General features: G+C 34.0%; 1 protein-coding gene across 2 annotated transcripts in view; it reads right to left on the minus strand.

Moving 5' to 3' along the window:
• The window catches only part of Galphao (G protein alpha o subunit), a 188,922-nt gene that overhangs the window by 104,336 nt on the left and 65,755 nt on the right, over positions 1-18,831 (minus strand). For both annotated transcript variants that reach the window (XM_088278331.1, XM_088278330.1), the window contains exon 3: positions 10,047-10,188. In XM_088278331.1, coding sequence (XP_088134457.1) covers positions 10,047-10,188 — 142 coding nt within the window. The remainder of the gene's footprint in view (positions 1-10,046; positions 10,189-18,831) is intronic.

Here is an 18,831-nt window from a genome sequence, read left to right on the forward strand (position 1 = left end):
ATTACCTAAGTTTGTATCGATTTAAAAATTTGCTTCAATTATTTATTTAAAAAAACATATCTAAGTACCTTCTTCTTTTAAACGTATAACTCATTTAGTACATATTGCTAACTTTTTTTATATTCATCTTTTAGATTTTTCGTTTTCTGTTAAAATCAAATAATTGTAGTTTATATTAGCACTTTTATTCTAATTTTAGTTCTGATATCTATTGTATTCTTGCCTTTTATTATAACCTAAAATTAAATGTATACCCGCACACAGACCATGCCTTTGTGGGATCTTTTTTTGTATAAATATCATTTTTTTGTACTTGTTATTGAAATATATTGAGAAATGCAAAAGAATTTAAAATAAAGAAAAGAAAAAAAAGCCCAGTCTTCTTCTTTTTTCTTACCCGATATCTCTATCACGTTACTCGATGCGTGTGGAGACGCAAGGCCAACACATCCGCTTCAACTAATCCGGTATTCGAGACCATGTGCGGGGAAAATAAAACTTCTGAAACTGTATGCAAATTCAGCCAACGGGCGAGGCTAGAATGTCACACGGATCTTTGAACTTTCGGGCGCTAACTTTGGCAGCTAGTTAGTTGAAGAGAAGTTAAATTATTTTTCTACGTAAGGTACATACAATTTCCATGGACTAAAAGAAAAACACTTATTTTTTACTTGAGTTTATTTTATTATAACGATATATTCAGTTTATATTTAGACCTGAAAATGGAAGCATAGCTGCCGAAACTAGTCGTTATAATGAAATAAACTCAAGTGGTAAAAAACAAGTGTTTTTCTTTTACAATTTCATCATGTCTTACCACAAAGTGAATGCCGAAACAATAATTAAAATACAATTTTCAACATTTTACGTTTATTTTATTTTATTTGGTAATTTAACGGAATATTTACATCAATCAAGTCAATCACATGAGTTACACAAAATAATTACTAATTACAAAATTCCACATTTGTGAATTTGTAAAAAGAAGAAAAAGAACACACCTGTTTAAAAAAATTAACTCAAGTTTAAACCCGTTTTCCTATTATTAATTTAATTTCCATTTCAGTCATGTTATAACCTCTGATTTCGATTTATTTTATAATGCATGGATACTCGAGAAGGAGACGCCTGTTTAAAATATTTAACTCAAATTTAAACCAGTTTTCATGTTATACGTTATGAATTCGATTTGTTTCATAATGCATGGGTGCTCATTTTGAGCCTTGAATGCGGAATTTATTGTAGGTACTGAAGGTGGGTTCTGGGTGCATCGGATCGATGTGGAATACGTAAAACGTTGTAGTAATAGGGACATATTCAGAATCAAATCAGTTAATGTTAATGTATAGTTGCCCTCGCCTTTGTATCAATAATAATAGAAGCATGATTCCTTTACTCAGAGGATATTTTGAATATTACACGACAACTTTGACTGAGTGCCCTAGCCATTTTGCTGCTATTCTTCGTTTGCTCTCAAATATACATATGTGAAATAATTATTAATTATAAATATCAATATATAATACACGAGGACATAACAAAATACGTATGGGGCCAATAAACACAACTAAGTTTGCAGTAAGGTCCTTACAATATATTGCCTATACCTAAATTAACCAGCTGCCTGACATAAATAAAATAGGACACAATCAAGGATGCAAAATAAATGAACTGAAAAAAATACTACATGGAAAGATATTTGTGGTAGTGATTAGTTATATTTTCTCATTTCTTTTAAACATGATTCATACCTTATATTTTTTTCATGCCTATTTACTTAAACCCTTTATTGTTTTATATTTTGTCTGTGTTAGTTTTGTTTAGTTTTTTTTTATCTTTTTTTGTAACATTCTTTTTTATAATGATAAATGGAAATCAATAATCGGGAATATTATATATGAATGTATATGACGTATGAATGTTATATCACTCACTCCATTAACAACTTCATATAATATCAAAAATCGTCAATTTTCAGATATGCAAGTTTTCGGAATGCCCAGAAAATGTATTTTATCCCAGCAAAAGCAGCATATTTTTAACTTAATATTTACCCGCTACAGGGCAGAAAGTGATGTTTTTGCATTTTGAAGAAAAGGTATTGTTTAATTGTTTTTTTTTTTTAATATACTAAATATTTTTCAAATGGAGAAAAAACATTCAGGTTTTACCTAAAAAGATCTGTTGCACATTAAAAAGTTCAATAAGTGGCTTGATACTTATTTTTAATATATTTTATCATATTTTTAACTTTAAAAACGATCTCCTGAAAAATCAAGGTATTTTATATATGACGTTGTTGAAAGGAGTGAGCGATATGTTTTGAAATAAATCAAATATACAACACTACTCCCGTCAGCGCGATATTTTTTTTATGAACACGAGAGCCGTGTTCGACGCACAGAACGTGATAAAGGACATATAACGCGATCGCTTTTTACGTGCACTTTCATCATACTGTTATCATTAAGGGAACGCTTCGAGAATTGCACCAATATACGGTCATCGGATGCCGGCCCGATATGGACGCGCCTTGCCACCGAGTACTGGCCCGATATGGGAGTACGACTGGCTGGCTCGTGAATGTCTGATGGGGGGATCGATTGAGTCGCCGATGGAAAATGGACTCCGTCCGTTAAATTAACATGTCTTATTAACATTCTTTGATGGAATTCCATTGTTACATTACAAGCTTCAATAATACTATATGACGAGACACAATTTGGCTGATTATTTTGACTAATTACCTCATTCACACATTACACGAAGCGTATTCTGTGTACTAAGTGTACTTATCTCACAATATTTCGATGGCCCCTACGTAAAGTACTCTATATGCAAATCCGTTACTTTACAGGAGAAAGCTTAGAAGATTTTTTGAACGTATTTTTTTATTAATAAACGGTTTTATCTGAAATTCTATACAAGTATTATACATTTAAAAATACGATAAAATAATGTATTAAATCGCTTATAAAACTTTATGGCTTGTCAAAATTAAGTAGTCAGCGTTTTGGGAGTTCAGTTCATTTCGAAAATTCTACATAGATAGCGTTTTATACGCCAGAGAACTAGAGAACTAGGCGTAATATATTTTATATATATTTTTTGTTTGTTTATATTTGTAGATAACGGTCAGTTGATAACATACATCAAATATATCAAAATTGATAAAAATGTAATTAAAGCACTTTACGTAGGGCACGTCGATTTTGAGTTTGTCCAAATTCTCGATTTTTCTCTACTTTCAATATACATGTCACTGCCAATCTAAATAAATACAAGTTTGTAAATCCGTCACCAAACTTTCTAGAAGCACCCCGGCGTAGGCAGTGAAAGGGATTAGTAATTAATTCAGTTAGTCAGCTAGATCCGATTCCGACCCGACGTCGCACAGTGGGGTATATTAGCTATCTGGGCGGCCAAAAGTCACTTTTAAAAACATTGTCGCAGGTGTATGAAAAATATATCAACATGAAATAGAATATTTTGTTGATGACATGCAATAATTGTATCCCCCCCACGCACATCTCACGTGTCTAATGGTCAGTCGCAAAGTTGTTGTTATTGTGAGTGCACGTGTTTCTCTTTCGCTGTTCGTTTAGTACGCTAACATTTCAGTGATTATTATTATTTTTTTGTACTGCACGTATACAATTTAATAATGGATTGTGATCAAGCAGGTATAATAGTGTATTGTACATAGATTTAAGTTGCAATAGCTAACATATTTACTTAAAAAAAACTTATTTAAATAAGTGCCTTTAAATGGATTTTTCCTTCATTTTTTTTTAAATAAAGGATATTTAGTTGTGCTTCCGAGTATTATCCGGCTATAATTTTGATTGTATCAAATAGCTTAGCCCTCTTTCTTTATATAAATTGAAAATTTTTTTGCAGAATTTTGCTCTTTTGCAAGAAATCGCTCTTTTAAGATGAGTCAGCACAATAATGAAAACTGAACTACGTACAGTTTTTTATCTTTAAATTGTTACATTTTTATTTTAGGACCAGTAGATGTTAGAATAATGACTAGAAAACAGTTATTTATTATCATGCAGCAACAAAATGCTAGTAAAATTCATGAAAAATTAGAATGCTTGCAAAAGTACCTTTTACAATTAGATAATTTTTCTGACGAGTGTGCAATGAAAATTAAAAACGATTTTTCGTATTTCAAGTCTGAAATGAAACGAAGATAGACTAATGCACTCAGAAAGGAGGAAACTTTCTTGATAAAAAATGAAAATTGGCTTGACTGAACTTTTACAATTCCTTGGGTAATGAATCGATCAGGACGACCATCAAAGTCGTTTGGTGAATCAAGTCAGAGAAGCAAAAGAAGGAAAACTGAAGATTTGCGCAAACATATTGAATTAGATGTGCTCACCCATGCTACTCGGTCAAAGTTAGGAGAAAGCGGGATGAGAGATGCTTCTTTGGTGTTGAAAGAAATTATCTGTACACCTAAGCGTGCTACCAAATATAAGAAAGCGTATTCTCGTTGCCAGCAAACAAATACCCGGATAACGCAATTGACTCCATCACAGGCTTTATCTATTTTTGTTGAAGCCGATCTTTCGAGAAGGCAATATGAAATAGTAAGGAGTTCTCATAAAAAACTATACCCGTGTTACAGTATCTTACAAAAAGCAAAACTCGAGTGTTACCCTGCTAAGAAAGCTTACAGAGTAACTGAAACTTGTGCCGAAGTAAACCTACAGAGTTTAATGGATCACACTACCACGCGACTATTGACACATTTAGAAGAATGTTTACAAAATTTAAATAAAAAAGAAAGAGAAACATTAGTTTAAATGTGCAAGTGGGGTTGTGATGGAGCACAACAAGCTCAATATAAACAAACGTTTTTAAATGATGCAGACTCCGATGCAAACATATTTCAGAGTTCATTTGTGCCCCTACAACTTATTTGTTCCTTGAATAATAAGGTTATTTGGCAAAACCCAATTCCTTCTTCACCACGTTATTGTCGTCCAATAAGAATACGATTTATAAAGGAAACAAAAAAAATAACAAATGAAGAAATCGCTTATATTAAAAGCGGAAGAAGAACTGTGTCCGGACGAGGAACCATGGCCATCTTTCTCGGACTAATATTTTTTTAATTATTTACTACGATTTGCATTTATTAAAAAAAAAAATTTTTTTTTTTTTTTACTGAAAAGTAAAAAATATCTCCATATAATACAATGAATTAGTCAAAAGGCATATTTGGAATCGATTTAGAACGAAAAATAATATTGGCCGCCCAGATCGCCAATATACCCCACTGTGCGTCGGCCGTTACACAGACGCCTACAACCCCGACCAGCACAGCAGATAGACACGGAATAGTGCAAAGACAAAGTGCAGGGATAGACAGAGAGAAAATGACGTCACACCACTCCGTCTTTGCAAACAATATTCGCCGCTACTACATTCGTTGCATATTTCCTTACACAAACCCGCCGATTTTGCCGACTGTCCACTTCAAAGCATTTGAAATACTTGATCATGCCAAGTTATACTTGGTCTTCCTCTGATCCCATTTCTAAGTATATTCACCTTATAAATTTGATAAACTTCTTCACTCGTTGCTCCACATGTCCAAATCACATCAAAACACCTTTCCCAATTTCAACGATAGTGCTTATCTCAGCCTTGCATTTAAGTATATAAAAATAAATAGAACGCAATAATACAGTACGATTTAAAGTATTCGTAGATTCTTATGGATGAACTTAACAAACCAGCCACCACGTTACTGTTACTAGAGAGATGAAAATGCTTCACAATTCTTTGCAAAAAATCTTCACCTCTTCCACATTCATGCATCTATCTCTTAGTATATTACCGCCGATTATTCCTTTGTTGGTATAATATTGTCAAAGGTACGCATATTTTTAGCAGCAAGTACTTTTCACTTGCCAATTCAGCAGTACAGTTTATCTTTTAATTGCTGACAGTTATTTTGTGATAACGTATTATAATTGTACAAAGTGCGTGTTCATGCGGTTTTTATGTTGCGCGTCAGGTTCAAGAATGTTCGTTAAGGCCTTACTCGCAATAATATAAATTCAGTTAGCATCCGGCAACGCTGTGAGCCGGGCGTCAGTTCACGCTAATTTTTAAAAAAAAAATATTTATCGATATAATAATATGATTTTTTGCATTGTTTTTTTAGAAAAGGATTAAATTTGTATTGAAAAAAAATACGGTATTGAATTTTTTTTTAAAAGAACGTGTTTGTATTGAAAAAATAAGTTTTTCTTAGAAATAAATAATAAATAATACTTACGCCTAATAATAATAATAATAATAATAAACCCCTTATCCGCACCCCGATGGTGCATAGGGCACTGTGTCATATTAACGCAGTGTTATCTTGATCGTTTACACATGAAGGAAAGGTGATCAGCCCTCCGCTTCAGGTAACAGTCCATGGTAATATTGAATAAATATTACAGTGAAAAAATCACTTATATTTATTTTACCCCCCTTGGGAATCGAACCCGGGACCTCCAGAACGGTAGCCGAGCGTGCTGACCATTACACTACGGAGGCGGACAAAATACTTACGCCTAACGCAACATTACAATTCCTTGATTATAATTTTATGTTACGCCGGTTGCCTACGCCTAGGCGTTTCCAAAGCGGTTGAAAGCGCGAGCTACACGGCTGTCCAAACTCAAAACACTGTAAGGGACATTTTTTGTAGTACGTTTTTTTTGCATTTTTGGACTGAGTAGATTCTACTTAATCCAAAAATGCAAAAAAACGTACTTCAAAAAAATGTCCCTTACTGTGTAAGTTTGGACAGCCGTACATGCATTGACCGGAATATAACATGAATAAAAATATAAATGTTATATTATTTTGTTGACATTTCATCAAAGATGAAGAAGAATATGGAAGTCTGTGCATTTACACACAGCTTCAAAAAAGCTTCTTTTCTGTCTTAAGTCTGGGCATTGACGGGGCTGACGACCGTCATAGGCTGGTTTAAGTGATCACTTTACACACGTGTAACATTCACTAATTCTACCCATTATTGACAACGAAAAAATATTTTTCAAATGGAGAAAAATCCTTCAGGTTTTACCTAAAAAGATTTGTTTGACAGTAAAAAGTTCAAAAAGTGGCTTGATATTTATTTTCAATACATTTTATTACATTCTTATACCTTAAAAACTATCTCCTGAAAAATCAAGTTTTTTGATATATGACGTTGCTGAAAAGGGTGAGCGAATTGTTCTCAGTACTCGGTGACTGGTTTCTGCCTACAACAATGCGCATGCGTGCGCTATCACAGCTAATTGTGTCAGGATGTGGTCGTGCAAAATGATTGCATTACGTCAGACAAATTACAGTTCGGCAACATGGATACGTTCGCGCAACGATAAATAATGTGGTGTTATTGCTGCGAAATTCTTTAACTAAAATATTTATATACTATTTTATTCAGCTTTCGCGATGAATATCAATTTCAATTGATTCAATGAGGATTTTAGCTCTAGTAAGATTTAAGATTTTTGTCCGCCTCCGTAATGTAATGGTCAGCATGCTCGGCTACCGTTCTGGAGGTCCCGGGTTCGATTCCCATGGGGGTTTAATAAATAAAAGTGATTTTTTCACTCTAATATTTATTCAATATTACACTGGACTGGTACCTGAAGTGGAGGGCTGATCACCTTTCCTTCATGTGTAATCGATCAAGATAACACTGCGTTTATATGAAGCTGTGCCCTATGCACCATTGGGGTGCGGTAAGGGTTTTATTATAATTTTTATTATTAAGATTTAAGAGCTGTCATGTTTTTAAAGATGTATAATTTAATAGAAAATAGAAAACAAACATTTCTCATGTCGCTCACTCCTTTCAAGAACGTCATAAATAAAATAAAAACTTCATTTTCAGGAGAACGTTTTTAAAGTTTAAAAATACAATACAATCCATTAAAAATAAATATCAAGCCACTTATTGAACTTTTTACTGTGCAACAGATCTTTTTAGGTAAAACCTGAATGTTTTTTCTCCATTTGAAAAATATTTTCAAAAAGATAATTGAACAATGCCTCTTCTTCACAAATTAAAAACAACACTTTCTGCCCTGTAGCGGGTACATATTTTAAGTTTAAAATATGCCTCTTTTGCTGGGACATAGTACGTTTGCTTGGCATTCCGAAAACATGCACAACTGAAAATTTATTTAATTTTTTAAAAACATTAAAATACTCTCACCAAAAAACTTCCACACACTACGTAAAAACCCTAAATGTTACGGAGTGTGTGGAAGTTTTTTGGTGAGAGTATTTTAATGTTTTAAATGTTTTTGAATTAATATAAACCCTGATGATGACAAGGTTCTTGTTGAAACCGGTAGGTTAAATTGTATTAATAAAAAAGTGGTTATAACTAAGTTATTTCATTTTATAAAGTTGATAATGAAGGATTTTATAATACTTGAAATTTATTTAAATATTAAGTATTTATTTTTCTGTACTATTGTTTGATCAGCTCAAGGCATTCAATGAATCATATATCGCTCACTCCTTTCAAGAACGTCATAAATCAAAAATCGACAGTATTCAATTGAGTATGTTTTCGGAATGCCCAGAAATCTATATAACATATAACAGCATAAGGGGCATATTTTTAACTGAATATTTACCCGCTACAGGGCAGAAAGTGTTGTTTTTGCATTTTGAAGAAAAGGTATTGTTTAATTATTTCTTTAAATAAACTAAATATTTTTCAAATGGAGAAAAGACCTTCAGGTTAAACCTAAAAAGATCTGTTGTACAGTAAAAAGTTCAATAAGTGGCTTGATATTTATTTTTAATACATTGTATTATATTTCTAAACTTTAAAAACGTTCTCCTGAAAAATCAAGTTTTTTGATTTATAACGTTCTTGAAAGGAGTGAGCGATATGTGTAGTTAGTATGATAACGATGATTGAGCAATGTACTGACCAAGGATAAACGCGAGTGATGACAAGGTGGCAGGGAAGAGGCGTATGCTGTATGCAGCATGCATCACACTAAACGGAACGTTGCCCGATCACACACATTATGCACAATCGCGACACATAATTATTGTAATCTCAACTGACGGTAGGTCTGACGTCATACTGCAAATCCACTTTATGAAGATATCGTAGTCGTACAGGATAAAGTGACTAACTAACAAAACATAAAATGTTCAGCAGGGCCATTTCAGTCACTTTTGCTTAGCAAGAAAATAAACATCAAGACAATTAGTCATTTTTAACAGGTCAATATTTTACTTTCAAGATTAAAATCCTTTGGATTTTTTTCAGGGCTAGTAAGATATCAAATAGTCAACGATCATGTGTTAGTAAAAAATGCACATGGTCACTTTCTCCTTTATAACTACGATATATGGAAAATAAAAACGACACTTTTAACTGGGTAGTGTCCACGTGCAAACACGTTATGTCAAAAAAGTTTTTTAGCTAATGGCACCAATCCGAAGAAAATTAAAAATATATTTCACGTATTCAACGAAAATTTGTTAAGTTTCAAATAAAATGGAATAGAAAAATCAATACTCTTGAAACTCGCTATGACGATCGACAGTTAACTTCTAAAATCTCTCAAAATAGCATAAATCGGTAGACGATTGAATAAGCTACCTGCTGCCGCCATTGAGTAAAAAACTTAACAACAAAACGTGGTTTACAAGTGGACTACTCAACAGTTCAGTTCTATTTCAGTACCTATTTCACCTTTTTTAACATAGTTTTTTTGACATCTCAACATGGATGAAGAAAATTATAGAAGTTTGGGCATTTACAGGGCTTATTTTTATTATTTTTTGACATTTCAACATAGATGAAGAAGAATATTTAAGTCTATTTTAAGGGCATTTACAAAGCTTACTATTATGTCAAAAATGTAAATAGCGCATCAATTATTTGTCAATCAAGTATTTGGACAAACGGAAAATCTTGTAATTTTGATACATTTTAAAATAAGTATCGAAGCATATTTTATAATTATGAAAATAAAGACGCTTACCTCTCTATCCTTATTTCCATAGACGATGCCGAGGTTCGGCATCGCCCTGAGAATGGCCACGAGCGATTGTATCGTATTGCTGTACACCACCGGCCTATACTGCTTGAAGTCTTCATTCGTGAAACCACTCTCGTGGATAATTCTGCGGGCAAGAAGAAAACATATCGGTTAGGAAAACATTATCATAAAATAAAAATATCTTCATTAATTGATTCGGCAGTCACTTTGTGGTAAAATCTATCCATTTTTAAATAATTGTTAATATACAAAAAAAATCAATTATCTGATGACTGAAAGCATTTTCAAAACATATTGAGTCCAACGAACGTACAGCAAAAACTAAGTGTCTATTCAAAACGAAGACTGACATGCATTCAGACAGAGCATGTCAGACCTAGGCCTTTAGTGCATGTTGGTCCTCGGGTCGACCAAAATCGCATGTGATTAATATTATATGTAGTTCAAGTGTGTGAATAGTGCTATGGTAGTGACGTGTAGTTTTGTTTGCGTGCTGTTGTAGTGATTGTCCTGACGGAGAGATGGGTACGTCTTGAAACCGGTAGACAAAAATGTCAGTGAGTGATATTGTATACTGATATTAATAACATTTTTGTAAAAAATTAAAATAAAAGTAACTTTAACTTTACTTTAAACTCAGTAAAAATGTATTATTCATTTTTTTAATCCGTAACTTTACCTTCTGACATTACAGTTTAACAATCGGTTTCAAAATGCCTAAGTCGTTAGAAATAAAAGTCCGAAAGTAAAGTTACCCACGTATTGTAGTTAACGCATCACCTATCAACTGTAATCGACCACGTGGAATGCACACCAAACTGCCACGTACTTTATTCAATGCTTATTGCATATCTTGCAAGAGTTTCCGCGTTAGAATAAGGAACACCAGAATAAGAGAAATATGCGAGATCGAAGAAGTAGTTAGGTGGGGAAGGCAACGAAGAAGACAACGGTATGAGCATGTGAGGAGAATGGAAACATCCAAGGTTGACAGAGATGGATAAAAACATAAAAATAGGCCACAAGGCCTACACTAAGAAGAATACATTTAACAAAAAATCAATACCTCATTACATAATTTGAAAAGGTACACATACTTAAAAAAGTATATACTCGTATGTAGGTTGTTTATTTAGCGGGACAAAGATAAGCCAGAATATTTTCATTCAAGAAGGATAATTAATTGTTGAGGGGAGGAGTGTAGCCATCGCCAAAGGGCTGTAAATATGAATTTCGCGTGGGTAGAAAAAATACGTAAATATTTTACGGCGAAAACATTATCAACCCACTGAACTTCAAAGCCGCTCGGGTCTTTATTAGAGCTACTGAAACATTAAAGCCTTTAAGAATTCAATTATTCCCTTTATATTTGAAGACTTATACAATACCATTGATTGTAAGCCCGCAAAACGGTATTTTGTTTTATCCAGAGTACAAAACATCTCTCGATCCTAAACAAAGAACAATGGGACCTTTCGCCCGAGAGGCGGTATGAAGTTGCGGTTTCTTTATGTGCAAATAAAAGGAATCAATAACAAGGTTTTGAATGTCAAGTAGTCGGTCTGATTCACGTTTAAAAATACATTTTCTCTCGAACGCTCGCTGACAGCTAAAGTCGTACAAGTTTCGTACTCGGACATGCGTCAGGGGCAAGGCTTCATCGCAATTCCGATGGAAAAGTAGCTTAAAAAAGAGAAGCGCGAACCAGAACTCGAATAGCACAAAAATTGATGACAAAGAAGCCATACTAAATGTCAGCAGTCACATGGCAGGACAAACCACCTAATTTTTTTCCCGTTTTACTTTTGTAATATTTTCGCTTTTTTTTAAATTTCATATAAACGTAACGAATAACGAATAAAAGGATGAAGAAGAAGAAGATAGTAACGTTCCAAACATTAAGCTGTTTTTAGTAGGTATGTCTTTCTTATATAGGTTTTCTAATTAGATACAATTAAAAAATAAAATGAAAACAAATTATTCAGTGAGACACAGATTTTAGTTTTATGAAAGGTTGTAACCTTTCAAATAAAACAACAATTTGTGTAGGTACATTACGCCGCTAAGTATGAAAAATAACAGCGTTCATGTGAGCACCACGACATCTCTGGGTATACCACATTCTATCGACCCAATTTACCATCACTTTTACACATTAAATTTAGCTGCATTTCAGCAACAGCACGTTCAATGTTGTCTTTTCATTGCTCAATTGTTGTTGGGTTATTAGCGTACACTTGTGACTTAAAATTGCCCCAAAGAAAGAAATCACAAGGTGTTAAATCACAAGATCTGGGCGGATAATTGACTGGACCATGTCGATAGTGTGATTTTTTGACAACTCATCAAAGATGAAGAAGAATATGGAAGTCTGGGCATTTACGGGGCTAACGACCGTCATAGGCTGGTTTAAGTGATCACTTTACACACGTGTTTCATTTACCAATTCTACCCATTATTGACAACCACACTGCTCAAATTCTTGGAAGTTCTTTATATATGAGCAAATTTTGAAATATTATTCTTGAATCACTAGAACTTCACTAGAGACATCTTTTGGTGAGATGAAAAAAATTAAAGTGATCACTTAAACCAGCCTTTGACGGTCGTCAGCCCCGTAAATGCCCAGACTTCCATATTCTTTTTCATCTTTGATGAAATGTCAAAAATATTATAAAAATAACTCCTGTAATTGCAGATAATCCAGATTTTGTGAACAAGTATTTGGACACACTCAAAATGTTGTATGTCGATAGTGAGCCAATTGGCTGAATAATGTCGTCCATGAATTTTTCTTGAATTTCTCACAGTATTCGCAAATGAACACTGATTTTGATAAAATAATTTAATATTTATGAACGTTGTTCGAGCGTGTATCTTTGAAGAAGAAAAGTAAACTGTTGAAATGACGAATTTTATTAGGACGACCGTTAGGATCGACCGAGAAATTTGTCCGGCTCTGTATGAGAAGAGCATTTCTCTCGTCCAACAATGCGGAGTGTTGTATGCCTTTGGTGCGCATACAAACTGCAGGCTGTTTACAATGTCACAGTGTATGTTCGCTGTGTGTAGTGTAAACCGCGCACGTCCCCTGCGGCGGATGTGGTACATACAAAGCTCGTGGGCATTCGCGTTGCAATGCAACAATGGAGAGCCTGTCCGTGGAAGCGACGTCTCGTATGCGATCTGAATTGGGTGTTCTGTATCAAATCGTTCAACTTGAGTGTAAACACGCGTCCCGCAGAGCTTCCTAACTTGGAACCGTATTACAAATTAGGTACCTACCGACTCAATCCTTTTACAATGGATACTTAATAGGAAGAGAGAAACAAATCCGTAGGTACTTTGGATGTAGAATCTGTTTTATTCGACATTTAGAAAAGACAAAACATTCAGGTAACAAGTTTAGAACAGCAGATTAAATTTCTATTCACTCGTTATATTGTCGAAAACAGTCTTGTCAAAAACATTTGGAAAAAAAAGTAGGTAAATAATGATTTTAAAACATTTTAAACAATAAGGCGACACAAATTAAATTATTATGTAATTTTAATAATAAAATACAATTTACTAGAATGCAAAATTAGTGTTTGATTTTAATATTTGATCTATAAATTTATACGTCATTTTTGTAAAATACTACCTCAAGGGCGCTTATGTAATAAAATTACTTACATTGTTTCATTATTTTTTGATCATTTTGTTACAGCTTCTACAGTTTTTCAGTAAATTAAATTCAATGGATATTTTTATTGTTTTATTTTTATTTTCATAAGCAATGTCAGTACACAAATAGTTATAGTTCAGTACCTATACGTCGGATAAATATTAAATAAATACCATTTTGAAATAAATTTCATAATGATCATGTTTGCATTCGATACTTTTCTTTTACTCTAAACGTTTTTGTGGAAAAAACATACAGATAGGGATACATTTAGACATGGTGAGGGGGTCGAACACCCGAGGTGTGGGGACTTTTTAGAGGAAATTTTTAGGGTCCTAGGACTCTCCCAAAATCAAAACCGTGTTGTGTCAGGTTGTGGTCCCGCGGTTAGTGTCGCGGACTCTTAACCCTTACTGGTCCAATGTCGAATCTCATTTCACATCGATTTTTTCCTCTTATCTTTTTCTTCTCTCCATCGGGTGTTATTCGACATTTTTTCATCATAAGTATTATTTATTTCAATTCCAAGCTTACATTTTTGTCACTCGTATCTATTACAACAGTATGTGGAGCAGAGGACAAAATATGTTTTTCCAATTGGAATGTAACTGTCTACCTAGATTTTTTTTTTAATTTTGGGGGACCGGAAAGGGTGAAGTAAGAGTTTCTCGGTTCTAACCCACTCTACCACAATTTGGTACCTATCTCTAATAATGAGCCGCTTAGGCTCACAGAAATAGTATGAAATTGAAATATTTGTGTAAATAATAAAAACACAAATATTTCACTTTTCAATTGAAAAAAAGAAAGCTATTTTTTTTCACTGACTTACAACTCGGCTGTCCAAACTCAAAACACAGTAAGGGCCATTTTTTATGTAGTTCTTTTTTTTGTTGTTGCATTTTCGGAATAAGTAGATTCTACTTAGTCCAAAAATGCAAAAAAAACGTACTACAAAAAATTACCCTTTCTGTGTTTTAAGTTTGGACAGCCGAACTAACGCCTTGATTAATAATATTTGACTCACTCCCGGATAGTATTTTTGAATGAGAACAAAAAATCTTTAGCGAAATTAGAAATGCATGGGTGGAGTTGATGACGTACCTATTTGCATGCATGCACACTTTAAAAGCTGGATTTGTAAAACGGCGTTCACCCAGAAAGCTATGAATGATCCTCTTTCTCCGCATACGTTTTGTGCGAACCGAGACCGAAGCTTGTTTTCAATTACCAGAGCCGATGAATGAAGGCGCCCTTGGATTTAAATATGACTGACTGGTGACTCACGATTCATTGAACATACGACCAGAAGCGGACATTAATTGGTTGCCATGCTGATATGTACTTAAATTATGTAACGATCCATTTATAACTGAGAAAAAACATTCAAAGAGTTATTCCTGGTGGTACAGCGCATATAAAAATTACTTCACTCCATTATAAGATATTTTGAAGAATTTTTATGATATCCATGTGTTCATCCATCAAAAATTCAATGGTTTCCAAATAAAAATTTCAAGAGAAAATATAACTTTTTAAATTTAATTTTGCTCGGTAAACGTCAATATTTCACGAATCTATTGTGACACGTATTGCGATGCATTATGCATTCATTTTCAAACACACACGGTGTTTGAAAATGATGTGGAATACATTGAAACACATGTCATAGATTTGAAGAAATAATGGTATTTACCAAGTAAAACTTAAATTAAAAATGGACAGATTTTACCACAAAGTAATTGCCGAATCAATTGATGAAATAAAAATATACGTTTAAAAATATTTCACAAATAAAAACGACATAGCGGATTTCTATTCTAGATTTGTGTTAACACAAAAATGCATTTCGAGGTATCAATCAGCACTTTCCCATCCAACATTATATTTATGTTCCTTTAACTTATGTCGAATACGTATATAAATTTTTTTGGGTGTTTAAACACAAATCCTTCGAATTCACAAACCTGGGTTTCTCAGCAAATTAAAAACTAACCTAACCTCACGATCACATTCATTCACACGGGCAGTCAGAAAGGGTAAAACGTCCTATCGCTACATCTTTTCACAGACTTCGCTTACAAATGCACGGCGATTGTTCAAACTGCCGACACGTATAAACACATTTAAAAATTACTGTAAACAGACACCTACCTAAAATATTTGAATATCTTCAACGTGAATAACCATGTTAACAATACAGAAAAATTGCGTGAGTGTTCTAATTAGATTTAGAAATTAAGATAGAATTTACGAGCGCCGTGAAAGCTAAAATGATAATGGAAAATAAAATGAAGACTTTGAGAACTAATGCCAGCGAGCAAAAAATGAGAGGTTTACGGTCGTCGAAGTTACGACGGCAGGCTACGAATATATGGTATGTACGTAATGTAGGTATAGCGGTGGAGCTCAACGGAGACACCTTAATTAAAATATACGTCAGTAGTGCGAGTAGATCTAGAGCTGCTCGCAACGCATAGAACAAGTCGGCAATGCTTGACGGCTTTATAATTAATCGGCTGCATTCGTGAGAGTTAATTAATTATTCAGCTATAAAAACTGTATTGTTCTTTCCAATAAAAAGCGCTAGCGGCGCACGTACAGGTGAGAATCCTAGTAATTGGACTTTTTATGCAAACGATTGCCGCTGATTCTCATACTTGATATCTACATACGGTGATGCCTCGCATGACGAACGCCCCGCACAGCGAACTTTGCGCTCGTCCATTACACGACTCACACAACGAACCTCGCATCACACACGGGGCTTATTGAAGAACACCAACAAGAGGCGACAAATGAAAATCTCCAAGCACTTCTAGTTTAGCAACATGTTCAAGCTTAAAGAAAAAGGTTCATCTGATAATTCTAACAGCAATAAAATCAACCAATCACAACTTCTGCAAACGAGGACATCCTGGTCAAACGGGGAGAGGTTCAGAAGTTTACCAACACTCACTATCTAAACTCACCTAAGACCAACAGGATCAACGATCTCTACAATGAAACCCTCGCCTGTTATTTCCGGCAGGTGTCGAAGAAGATAAGAAATGGGAGAAACAGACAATCTTGGAAAACTGTTTCAAGAAGTCAGCAGCCGAGAAGCAAAGAATGGAACAAGGAGATTTGACCCTGTAAGCCTCAGCATTCTCTCCTAAGTCTCTAACCATAAATAAAATTGACTAAATAACTTTTTATGTTACAACACCATATTTTATGCTACGGAACTGTTTTTTCAACATACATTGTTATGAGAAAACTTGTTTCATATGACGAACTTGCTCTTGGAACGAATTAAATACGTTAAGCGAAGCACCACTGTAATATAGGAGAGTGCTGAAATACCATACTGACTTGAAATTGGTACATGCAACTATGTGCGTTCCAGGTTCGGCGCAAATGATGAAGTTATAAACACATTATTTGTGAGCTAATGGAAGGTATTAATGCCGAATCGGGGGAAGTCGTACCAAAAGCCGCGTTGTCCAAAATTTTGGAAATTAAATATATTTATCAAAGAAAAGGTTATTGGACTAAGACTGCGACTACGTAGAAAAAATAGTTAATTTTTAAATGACAAAAAAATCATCCTTTCACTCCAAGGCCATTTTTTTCACCTCGCATTCTTTCCCATCTTATTTTTACGTATTTCATATTTGCACTGCAATTTCTATGACGTTTTTGAGAAACGAAACATAATTTATATTTTTTTACGAACTAACGAATGTCGACGAGTGTCGGGTTTGTGGTCCCGTGGTTAGTGTCGCGGAGTCAGAGTTTTTGGGTTCGAACCCACTCTGCCACAATTTCTCACAGGAATAGCATGAAATTTAAGTATTTTTGCAAATAATCAAAACACAAATATTTCTCTTTTTCTTTACAAAAAATGAATCCTGTTACCTATCATCATCATCGGACACACAAATCTCTCATTCGCTGGTCTTCTTCGCGCAAATATGCTGATTTTTTTTCAGATTGAGTAGATATTTTTTTCGTAAAAAAGTAAACACGGACGAGGCGTATTTTCATATGATGCGCCTCATTTGCCACTCAGTACTCTCGGCGTAGGTACATGTTATATTACCAATATGCATTCCTTGCACGGATAAATTAGTCACCTCGAATGTCCAGCGGTAGCGACCAGCGAGCAGAGCGAATGTGTAGGTAGGTACTAATAATATTATAGTACAGTAAAACTTTGATATAACGGACTGATTGGAAGGAGGAGGTGTCTGTTAAAGCCAAAAATCCGTTATATAAATATGGGTTTAAAATAAAACAAAAAACTTTTTGAAAATATAGACACTGTGTATATATGTAGATATAAATAAACCATACAAAACTATAAATAAAATAAAAAAAAACTATTTATTGTTGCCTGACATTCGTCGAGAAGTGACGTTGCTGTTTGATATCGGCGCACTTGCTTTCAGTAATCCTACTTTGAAAAAGGAATCAATTTTTGTTTACACTTTTGAAGTTTGCTGTTTTTTTTAAATATATATATATATATTCAACTTTCTTAAATTACGAAAATTCCTATTATGAAGTTGAACTTGGTAATCTGTTATAGATCGTCGAGATGCGATCTTACCACTGATAACTTAATTTTTGGCAATGTTGTTGTTGCTCCGACTAACAGGACGGTATTATGTCTCGGATCATAGCCATTGTTTTTTTTTTACATACAGCGGCACTTGAATTCAAGCATGTATAATATTAACAATACTTTTTTTTTACATTTTACAGGATTTTTGTCCGTTATATGCAAAGTCCATCAAATAGAGGTCTATTATATCGAGGTTTTACTGTATTATAGTACTCGTACACGATTTCAGTGTCATACTAGACTTTGTTTAGAGAACGTGCTTCGTTAGCGACATACATTGAACGTGCTTCCAACATCAAATTGGAGGCGCATCTTATATGGTGCTGTATTAAAATATTTCATTAGTACTGTGTTCTAATTTCGACACAGGCTAATGATGAAAATTAACATTAATTAAACGTTTCAATGCGCTGAAACTTGAGAGCGTCAAGTACTCAAGGAATCTTAGTTTACTTCCTCATTTCATTTTTTTCACTTAATTAACGAATGTG

This window comes from Brachycentrus maculatus, unplaced genomic scaffold, assembly GCF_059751285.1.
Source record: "Brachycentrus maculatus isolate JH-2025_06_01 unplaced genomic scaffold, ASM5975128v1 h1tg000056l, whole genome shotgun sequence".
Taxonomy (NCBI): Eukaryota; Metazoa; Arthropoda; class Insecta; order Trichoptera; family Brachycentridae; genus Brachycentrus; species Brachycentrus maculatus.